The sequence below is a fragment of the Centruroides sculpturatus genome, unplaced genomic scaffold (genome assembly GCF_000671375.1).
Source record: "Centruroides sculpturatus isolate CEXI.00-Female unplaced genomic scaffold, Cexi_2.0 scaffold989, whole genome shotgun sequence".
Classification (NCBI taxonomy): Eukaryota; Metazoa; Arthropoda; class Arachnida; order Scorpiones; family Buthidae; genus Centruroides; species Centruroides sculpturatus.
Window position 1 is genome coordinate 230,642 of NW_019385178.1, and position 11,975 is coordinate 242,616.

At 28.9% G+C, this 11,975-nt stretch overlaps 1 protein-coding gene across 1 annotated transcript; it reads right to left on the reverse strand.

Moving 5' to 3' along the window:
* Positions 1–3,969: 3,969 nt before the first annotated feature.
* Positions 3,970–9,916, reverse strand: LOC111635792 (cytochrome P450 18a1-like). The gene is made up of 9 exons (XM_023380860.1): positions 9,846–9,916; positions 7,805–7,830; positions 7,185–7,222; positions 6,367–6,685; positions 5,796–5,917; positions 5,304–5,718; positions 4,755–5,019; positions 4,498–4,670; positions 3,970–4,163 (listed from the first exon to the last, which is right to left on the reverse strand). Exons 1-9 carry the CDS (start codon positions 9,914–9,916, stop codon positions 3,970–3,972), a joined length of 1,623 nt encoding a protein of 540 aa, XP_023236628.1.
* Between the last annotated feature and the right edge of the window lie 2,059 nt (positions 9,917–11,975).

An 11,975-nucleotide genomic window follows, 5' to 3' on the forward strand; every position in this document is an offset into this window, starting at 1 on the left:
TACAGATTTTTAATTGTGCTTATCGTTACAAGTAACCAGTTAAGACTATTTTCTCATTCTGAATATTTATAACAGTTTTTTCAAAAATCTTTGAATTTCTTTTTAAAAAATCTCAAAAATACTTTATGTAAGCGTTAACTTGACCTTCTCCTTGAGTAAACAATCACAACACATACTTTTATTCCTCTTTCCCCTGATCGTGCCTATTTTTGTGTAGTCAATAGTAACATTAGATAATGGCCATTCAACTATTACGTACGAATTTGACGAGAAAGGAGAGTAAAAGAATATGTTATAATTGTTTACGTGGGTAAGAAGGTCAAGTTAATGCTTACGTAAGATATTTTTAAAAAAGAAATTTAAAGATTTATAAGATAAGAGTATAAAAACTTGTTATAAATATTTACAATATTTGTACGTTAAAAAATTACATAATAGATGATTGTCCAATATCTTGTGCTACTATTAGCTACACGAAAATCGGCGGGATCAGATATATACTGCTTAACCTAAATGTTTGGAATATGAATCTATCATTATTTTGTGCCCAAATAATTGAACAGCATGTTTTAAATATACATTTATAAATGCAGTTTATTATCCAAAAATGCTTAATTTTGAGTTTTATTTTTAAAAAATCGTAAATATTAATAACCAGTAAAATCTTTGTTAAGTCTGTCCCTACTCGAGATATGACACTTGACTCTCTCTATTTCCTCACCCCGCGACCTTTAACTACCAAAATTTTATTTCCCCTTGCTCATCAATCCTTTAATACACAATCATCCCTGCAAAATTTCAGAAATTTTCAACGCCAGGCACAGGAGTTATTAAGCTTCAAATTGGGTGAATAAAATCGTGCCCCATAAACACACACATATACGTACATACATATGAAAAACCCTCAAACTTTTTTTTATTTCTTGACGTTTCAAGATCCTCTGAGTCTGAAAATGCAAAAATCTTGCCATAATTTTCCTCTATTATACATAATAACCGGGAAAATAAAATGGTAGTTGAAATCATATCACATAATTTAAATAATATACTTTCAGCTTCAATAGTTTATTTTTATAAATAAACGAGAAGACCAAAACTAAAATATTGGATATGATATTTGATTCCCTTCAACGTCTTAAACATTGTCTAGTGAAACTGTTTAATTAATACAGTTGAATAAGTAAGCCAATGGCATCGTCCGTTTCAAATAAAACGAACTAGGTAATTGGTTCGCTTATCTAGAAGCTATTAAAGCCGCTTAACCAGACAACGCTCCCATTATGTATGGATTAAAGAAATCCGAAAATAATATATAATTATCTGCTTGAAATTTTTATTCTTATTTTATATTTTTAGATATAAAATCGCGTTATAAATGTAAATAAATAAAACAATACTTTTGAACTATTTTGACACAGAATAAAAATATATCCTTAACTCATATACGTAAATAATACAGTATTATCAAATAAATACTGTATTAAATTTCCATGGGTAGTTTACTTTTATTTTTCGTCACCAGATGGTAGCACAAAAATTGTAATTTTCGGGTTTATAATTGTTTATAAAATTCTACATTTTTTGTAAATACAGTATAAAAAAATGTAATTTAAAATAATTACAAAAAATGTAAATAATATAAATAATTCATATGAATTAAAACAGCATTTTATGTAATCAATGCTAATCGAATTCCAAAACTAAACATATCTCGTGTTTTGTCTCGTGTAAGAATATGTAATACAGAAGCTATGTGTTATCTATCTGTTTCCGTGTTTAGAATGTGTGCCCTATTAGAATGTGTCATAATATTGTAAGATAGATAATTAAATAGTTCTCTGACTACTATTAAAAATTCAAAAAATATTTTATTCACAAACTCCTTGTTATGATAATATAGGCCTATAAATAAACCTTTTATTTATTAATGAAGATTTTAAATAAACAGAAAAGACAGTTACAGTCATTATCCAAAAAAAATGGCGGCTTTACAATAATTTAAAGATTATCAGATTTGTTTTTTCAAAATAGATAAAGGAACGTTCCGCTTAATTTTAAAAACCATACGCACTCCTAATTAATATGCGCTTAACCTGTTCCTTGTAATTTTCATACTAAATATTGCGTCACTCCCTTTTTTTTATGGCAATTTCCGAAGACAAATCTGTTTGGACTATCGATAGGCCATCGTACAACACAGACTTGGAACCTTCGATGTAACAATTATAGAAAGGGGTGGAAAGTCTCGATAGATGTGCGATAATTTTTTAACGTGCCTCGGGCAAAAAATATCTAAACGTGATTCGTGGTAACAAGAGTAGTAGTTGTATTGGTAGTGGCTTCTTCGAAGGAAGCATTTACTAAAGAAATATGTACGGAAAAAATACGTAAAAAAGAGAAATTTATTTCTTGTTATGCCCTGTCCGAGTGTAAGAATAAACGTTTATCTTTCGCCTGCAGAATATTCGAATAAAAACTTTTATTTCGTATATCCGTTTAGTACGTTGTCCTAATTGATGCTCTACACTATTTCTTCCTTTTATTATGCAAACCGAATAGGATATATTTATAGTAGCCTTTCAGAAATAACTTCGAGTAATCGAAAGGAAGTCGTTAAAAAAATTCTCGCAGTTCGTCAAAGTACTTATTATATTATTATTAATTTTTTTATTATTATTATCGGGGTTCTCCTCTTTCATTTTAATCTTTTCCCTGTCTTCGGTTTTAAAAATACTGTTCTAAAACTGCGATTGAATATATTATGCAATTTAATAGGCAAAAGAAAAACTTCTATAAATATTTTCATTGATACTAATAAGTGCAGTATTTATGCTACGTATCTCTCATACTATAATAATTGTCTTATTCACGAAAATTGTTAGTTTGTTAATAAATTAGCAATAGAGAAACCGTTTTAATAAATGAATTTCTATTACAGTTATTTAAAAATGTAAGGCATTAATAATGAATTGCAACTTTCCTATGTTATTTACGTTAAAAATTAGGATAATGCTCTAGCATATCATAGGCTCTACCGGCCTAAATTCTAAAGATAATTATGTACTGTATTTAAATAAATTTAGGAATTTAGTTAAAATGTAAAAACTTTTGCAATCCTGATCTTTCAAATATGTATTATGAATATCGTATAAACATAAAACATTCGATTAAAAATGTACTGGAAACAAAGCTACAAGTTTTTAATATTAACAGTAATAAACCTATATGTTTTACAGTGTTAAAAAAATATGATTACAATAGAAACAGCCGTTGAGTTTTCTTAACGGATAAAATAATCAATCCGTTTTTATGTTCGGGGTTGTTTTTTGCTATATAAAAAATTTGTTTATAACTGTCATTGTTGGTCGAATACATAATTAATCAGTCCATTGTTAGTTCTGTCAAGTAAATAATTAGTCAGCAAAGTCGCGTCATTGTCGGTTGTACTGTGTGACTCTACAGCACCAAAGGATGTCCTTGGAGAATTTCGCAAATGTTAGAATGCTAGTGACCCGTTTCTAAGAAAACAAGCATATACGGGATGCACTTTTTTTGTTTGTTATTGTTTTAACATCATTAATCTTGCCAGGGTAATTTAGAACAATACGATAAGTTAGCTCACGAAACTAACATTTATGAAAAAAATAAAGATAAAAAATACTCCATCGAAAGTTTTATAAATTTATTCGCCACTTCTTTGACCCACTACATAAAAGAAATGTATTTTTTCCATACAATTTTTTCGTAAATATTTTTTAGAAATTTTAACTAAAAGATGGATTTAAAAAAAGAATATCATTTTAATAAAAACCGATATGGTTGAGAACATTGAGAAAAATAAAAAATATATAAAAATTGTTAAAATTTAGTTGTTGAACAATTGAGAAAAACTAAAACTCTAAATGACAAAACATCTTGGAACTAATTAAATAATAAAATTAAACTTATACATAAATATGAAATATTTTCTTAAAGAAGTAAAGAGTCTCTCAGATGTACGCAAACTTTATAAGGAATGGATGTTAATGAAGCAGCAACTTTTCCATTTAGTTCCGGAGGTTTTTCTCCGTCGGGAATTTCCACATGAAATTGGTGGAGCATACTCGAGAGAAACATAAACACTTCCATCTTTGTTAAAATATCTCCTACACATCTTCTTCGTCCTGTAAATGACATAAACATACTAAACTTTTATTCGTTTCAAACATTATATAACAGTAAAAATGAAGATAACTATTTTAAACCATTTATTATTATTATACTAAATGATTTTAACTATTCGTGATCTATTGTTTTATTATTATATCTAGTTATAAATTATGTAGTGGATAACAAATGAATAATTATTTTTTATTAAAAACCATAATATTATCTGTGATATACACCATTAAATCGTATGATAATCATTGTAATTACTCTTTAAGCATTTTCTCTTCTCCATAACTATTTTAAGAATTGTTGCATTTTGTTTGAGAAGCCATTTAAATTACCACTTACCAACAGAAAATGGCATAAAATAACTGGGAACGTGAACTTTTCCGTCTTGCAAAAAGCGTTCCGGTTTAAAAGTTTCGGGTTCTGGCCATAATTTTGGATCCATATGAACCGCCCATAAATTAGGGACTATGTGAGTACCTTTTGGAATTTTATAACCGCCTAATTCCGTTTCCCTAGAGATATGATACAAAATAAATAAACCATTTCATATAAAGTTAAGTGATAAAAATGACAAAAAACAAGCAAAATTTATTAACTGTAAAGTTGCATGAGCTGGACCAATTGCTACGACGTTGGCTCTTCTCATAATTTCCAATATCGTGGCTTCTGTATATGGTAAATTCGGAAGATCGGCTAATGTCGGAAGCCTCTCTCTGCCGATTTTCTCATCCATTTCTCTTTGAACCAGCTTCTGGACGTCTCTGTAGACCACCATATAGATTACAGACCATTCTAACAAAGTAGTGACAGTTTCCAAGCCGGCGCTGAACATATCGCCCAAAATCTGCAAGAGTTGTTGTTCTGGAAAAAATTTTAAATACATTTTTAAATACTAGAAATATAATTCTAGTAATACAGATAAATAAAACATTTAAGAAACGAGTTTAAAACTGTTTAAAACTCTTAATTGTCTATTAAAATCGTTTATTTAACTAAATTTTAATCGTGTTAATACCGGTATCCGGTTTCTGAACATTAGAACCTCTGTAAATGTTGCTTCTCGGTATAAAACCAGTGTTATGACACGAAGCTAGTAAACAGTAGTGTTCAAATATTTATAGTAGAAAGGAATTATTCTCACTCACCTGAAAAATAAGAAAATTTATGCTCTTCTTTAATTTTATTCAATCGAATTAAATACATATCGATAAAATCGCGAGCATTTTCGAAGTTTAGCGATTTTCGATGATCGTTAGCGACTTCTTGAAAATAAGATTCCGTTTCTTTTCTGTTTTTTTGCAATTTATAATACGGATAGCTGCATAAAGGAAAATATCTAAGCAGGGGTATAAAATTAACAGGGATGGCAATCGTTAGCAAGCGAAATCCTTCTTCAACTAAGTCTAAAAGTCTTGGGAACCGCGAATCTCCTTCGCTGTATTTGACACTCATCAGAAGCGAACCTACGACATTGCTGACACATCTGACTACTATTGAGCGAATATGACAAGTCTTTCCACTTTGATGAGCCAAATTCTTCAAGAACTTGTCCACTTCTTCCTAAAATTAATCGAAAATTATGTTAAAGAACAATTAATATGTATTATTTTAAAAACACGTGCGAAGAATATAGTTACTTTTATGCACTCCTCTAAAATTGATCGTCTAGGACCACAATTTTTGGCTCCAATTTCTCTCAGAGCCCAATGCAAAAATGCCCTTTGTTCTTTCCACAGAGCACCGTTGGAATTTACAATACCTGAAAAATAAATTGGATAAAGTTATATCTCAATAATTTATTTTAAAATATTGATAGTTACGGATTTATTATATTGAACAAAAAGGAATTCGTTTAGAACATAACAGAATTAATTATTTTTATTTTATAGAGTTCTGATTCATCTGAATTAATGTGGGTCTTGAAGGGGAGAGGTCCATGACCCCTAAGGTAAATGTCCTTGAAAGCGCAAAATCCAATCTTTCAAGCCGAAGATTTCCAGAATAATTGACATAAAATAGGCCAATATATACGTATAAATATGACATATTTATTTTAATTTATGGATTTATTATCGCGCATAAACTATTCACCAAATTAAAAAAAAAATTAAGTGTTAGGCATAAAATTAAAGAATATTATTAAATGAATTAGAATTAGACCTTAAAAATATATCTAGATAAATATATATATAGTGTAATTTAACTTACCGTAACCTTGGACCATTTTTGTAAGTTCTGTATTGGGACGTCCCGAGAAGACGGTTCTTCGAAAGGCATCTTTTATGAGAGTGGGATTGGAAACTACGACAACTCTCTTGCTCCCTAAATATAGTTGATATATGGGGCCGTATCGTTTAGACAGTTGAGTAAATTTTAAATGAAAGTTCGAACCGAGAAAAGGCAGATATCCCACTAACGGCAGACAAAAGGGTCCCGGTATTTTCGATTTCGTCCTATAAAAGTAACTGACGAGTATAAAAATGGTGACGAATATTAAGATGAGACGAAAATTAGCGAAGATGTAAGTCTTGAATAGATATATGCTCCACGATTCTATCATTTCGAGCGATGACTCGATACCCGTGTCAAGGAGTTGAAAGGGCCTTGGCCACACTGCAGCAACTGGTGGTGTTACCTATACCAACGACCCCTTATATAGGTCTGGAGACGACGGCAAAGGTTAAACTATGACGGTTTCCTAAAGACAGTTAGCCCTCGAGCACTGAATGTACGGTATTCTTAATAGCATCCGAATAGTTACATCTGAGAATTGAAACATTTTGATTGATTTTATGGTGATGCGCGCTTTATGGTTTTGCCACTTCTAATTACGCCTTGCTTAGAAAATACCTATTTGCATTTTATGCTTTAAGAGATAGAAGAATATATATTTTATTAAACTCTTTCGAAATATTTTATAATAGATAAATTAATAGGTTTGGTGTATTTTTTTTTTTATTTTGCCATAGATTAATGAAAAAGTATACGTTCTCCCCTTTTCAGACGAAGATTGATGATTAAAACACGGCTTTTCTACGGGATAAGAATGAGAACTCAAACAAGATTTTGACATTTTTAAATTATAAAGGTAATCAACTTTATAAAATAAATCTTTTCTTTATTAGTTTATAAATTTTATAATTTCATTATCAAATATAGACAATTTTTAAATGATAAAAAGCAGAAATATAATAAAGCATAATAGAAACTTATAAAAATCTAAAGTTTAAAATTAACAACTGTAAGATCGCAATATTATTATTGTTAAAATAATACAAAAATATTCGTTATAAATAAAATTATTCCAAATTTTATTTTATGCAGAATTTCCGATGAATTTATTTAACAAAACTGCATTTAACAATTTTTTTTTCTCTTCAATACATTAAAATTCTCGCCGAATTTTTATCTGAAAAAGTAAAGAAAAGAGCGTAAAACGCTAGTCAAATATTCAATTTACGCTTTTCATATGCTACATTTTAATGTTTAGTTGATATTTAGATCTTTTCTTACCGTAAAATATAATATATAACCGTAAAAGTAACATTTTCTCGATACGCGCTGTTAAAAAATGTGTAAACAATTAATTAATTTAACTAATATTTAGTTTTTTCTTTCTTTTTTTTATTCAAACGTTAGCGCGAAGACATCAATCCACAGCTTAATGCGTATCTGAAATATGCATTTATCAAAATGCAATATTTGGGATCGCATATCAGTTAAGAAGTTAAGGATTTTTCCATAGTGACATTGCACTATCTTCCAATCTTCAGACTAAAATGATGGGTGCCTCTTGAGGACTGGGTCAGCGACCTTTCCGAGTGGCCTCTCAGGGAATCTATGTCACGTCTAAATATCCGTACGAAGGGGGTAATTGGGGGAAATATTTCCGGATGTCCATTGTGATTTGCTTTTACTGATATATTCCCTGCAGACATCGTTTTTTTTCTTATTTTACTTCTTTCCAGTTGTAATTTACTAGAATATCATGCCGAACAATGGGATTAAAGGTTATAATGGATAATTTATGCTCGATTTATAAAAGCGGATACCATCCGTAGGCATTATATAATTAGAAATCGTTTTCTGTTGTTAACCTGTAAGATAAAACCACCATTACTAGATGAAATATGACGAAAAACTGTCAAAAGTAAGATGCATCTGAATAACCGATCAATAATTTTAAATTGATACTGTTTAATAAGCTTGCAATTGTTAAAGAGCAGGAGCTATACTGACTCAAAGAACTGAAAATTTAAAATAGTTAATGAATAAACGTTTTAAAAATAGAAAACAAAATTAATTTATATTTTTAAAAAAAGTGAAAAGTTTGGAAATAAACATAATAAGTAAAAACAAGAAATGAAAGTTTTTATTACCTAATGAATACAAACAATAGAAATATCATTAGAATTTCAATCGAAATTCAGGTTCACTATCTATAACTTAATTTTAAAAAATTTAGATAATCTAATATTAATAATAATCTAAGTTATAATTTTTTTATCAAAAAATAAATAAAATAAGTTATAGATATGAGAATTAAGATTTTAAAAGAAATTAAAATCTACATAACTGAAGAAAAGCTTAAAAACTTTCGGACTTTTTCGCTTTCGTTCCACTTAAAATATATGTATAACTATTGTAGTGTTTCTCCAAATTCATAAACTACAAGATAACTTGATGTTAAAACATCTAGTTTCATTAGTTTTAATTAAACTATTAATACATTATCAGTATTTCATTATTTAAAATAAATGATATGTTTGTAGTTATGTCCCTAATCCAATTTTGATTAGGCTGTTACTATTACTTTTTTTTTTTTTTTTTTGATAAATTCACAAACGAGTCATTAAATCCGAGTTAAAAAATTGAAGGTTGATTTTCTTATGTTATTAAAATAGCCAAACCGGAATTAAAATAAGATTTAGTGTGTAATTAAATGTTTTCCATCTTTTTGAATATCTGAATGGTGAAAATGTTTGAACAAAAGTTGTGTGTGAACATTTTATTTATTTATTTATTTTGGATTTAAACAATGCATTAACATGTATTACAATAGCTTTATGCAATGTAATTTGTATATTATATATATATATATATGTTCTATTTGATAATCGTAATTGGCATAAGCAAATTCGAATTTTCGCTATGGTTGAAGCGTCTCGATTCAAAAGGAATTATCCATAAAAAATATAGTTGAAGTGTTTTTATTAATTAATAAAGTATCGTACATTAGAAAAACGTAACAGATCTCAACTAGCCAATTAAAATTTGTTTATCAAAACGGGTAAACATAAAATGTAACTAAACTTTGTGACCAAAATGTTAGCGAGGCAGACACCAACTGACCTTGGATTCGACCTTAGAGGCGTCGAAATCAGATGGGTTGAGTGGTATATATCCTCACTTTTATAATAGGATGGGTAGGTCCTTCGACTGCTGCTTTTAAGTTTTTCCTTATCACCTGTTGCTATGTAAACCATGAATAGTGGCGCAATCATTGACTTTCCGGATGTATAGAGTCAGTTTATGATTTATACACGTGAGAGTTTTAAGGATGAGATTTTATGTTAATTGAATTTATAATGTGGTCCTTGTCGCAAACGTATTATATAAGAGATATTTATCAATGATCGTAACAGAATCTCATATTCCGTAAGATCCGAACTGGTAAATCTATTTACCTCTCGTTTTCTTTTAACGATCTTGATACTAGATGAGATAAGGATAAGGTAAAGGGTATAGTTATCAACATAAAATAGATGAATGATTTTCTTAAAAAACCAAATCGATTTATTTAACCGTGTAAATAATTTATAAATATTTGTATATTGTAATTTTAGAAAATGGTGTAATTAAATTTTCATCGCCCTTATACATAATAAGGGCGATGAAATCTTAACAAAAAAAATAAATAAATAAAATAATAATAATAATAACAATAACAATCTTCAATAGTAGGAAATAACGACTCAACATTGAATTTCAAGAACACCGTCAAACCTTCTTCAAGACCTTTTGAACTCCTTGAAGAAGGTTTGTTGTTATTCTGAACTAATAATAATAATAATAATTTATCACGTATCTCAAAAGTATTATGTTACGTAGAAGTTTATGTAATCGTTTTCGTGATGATTTTAAAATGTAGCAATAACTTTCCCGGGATCTCTTGTCATATTTTTTTTTTTTCTCGGAAAATGCTCGCGTCTAGTAATTTTGTAAATATTTACCAAGTTTCATCAAAATTAAAAAAAAGTCACGTTATAAAATGAAAAATGTATTTACAGTAAAGAAAATATAGTGGGAGACAGTTATATCCTATTGGTTATAACCGTCATGTGATAGTGTTTCATGGGCAAAGATAGTCAGTGACTTCTTACTAGGTCACATACCGAGAGTGAAAATCACGCGACCAGTTTTTACTTTTTTTATTTTTCCTTCCAGAGAGAACAGCTAGGTTATTAGTCTAGGTGAATGACCTTAAACGTTCAAATGTCGTATTTTAGTAAATGCGAATTCGTGATCCTTGTTTGTCCCACTTTCTCGAGTTTGTTTCCATCGATTGAGCAAACTTGCAAAAAACAAAGAAAAAACGCAAAAAAAACATTCATTGCTGTTTTTTTAATAGTCTGAAACGTCGTTCTAAAATTAAAACCGTTAAATTAATATAGCTTTTATAAAACGGAAATATATTCTATATTTAAACTAATTAAAACAAGAAACTTCCGCCATTTCAGTTACGGATCGAATTGAAGTTTTTTGATGGAAAAAGTTAATTACTTTGCGGTTTCTTCGCTTCAATAATAATGTCATTGAAGGCACAGAATGTACAGATCTTTGATAAAACATATCATTTTTTTTTTGTATTAAGATATATACTATACGTACTGTAAATTAAGGAAATTTCCACAAACCTCCATATTTATCTTCTCACCGGCTGAGAAAATAGTTTTTTTTCGTATCTAAATTACAGCATTTGGTAATTCTAGATTTTAGGATAAGAATAAGACGTAATTTTACGGTCGGATAACTTTTAATCGAAACAATGAATTGCAATTAATAATTATAAAGATTTTTTTAAAAACACTCTTTCCAATTATTACTATATAAAAACGTAAATTACATTTTAGAAATTAATTGAACTTCTTCTATAAAAAGATATTATTTTTTCCTGAAAATAGAGACGTCTTCATCCATAAAGTTTTGATTTTAAACATTATCTTTCATTAATTTGTATACGTTATTCGAAGAAGCATCATCCACTGTTACTTTTTTTTAAGAGTTTAATCGTTACGGGATAACACGAACAATTATATTAATGTACAAAAGTCTTGTTTGCACACTTTGAGAGATAAAAGCTGTATAAATTTCTGTCTTTTGTGATTTTCATCGAAATTTTCCTTCCTACGCAATTTCGATACTTAATGGTAATGCAATTAAGTTATCAAATGAGTATGATCTTAAATGTAAACTTCCACGGGGAACTCTCTATATATATAACTCAGACGAAGCACCGTTCTAAATCAAGGACGTTTGTGTTTTAAATATTTATCAACGTTATCCATCATGTGATCACTTTTAGGCCCTCACAGAGTTCAATGACGCCTAACGTAAAGAAAACCACTTTATCAAAAAATCAGCCATCTTTTTCAGATATTCTAGGAAATCAATCTTTTCCCCCTTTTCTTTTTCAAACTTTAAGCTACGAAATTTTTGCTTTCACAGAAAATTTATTAACATTTTCCAACGGATAACAATTTTACTTTCATTATGGTTAATATGTAGACTTTAATAAGTTTAAAAAATAAAGTGGG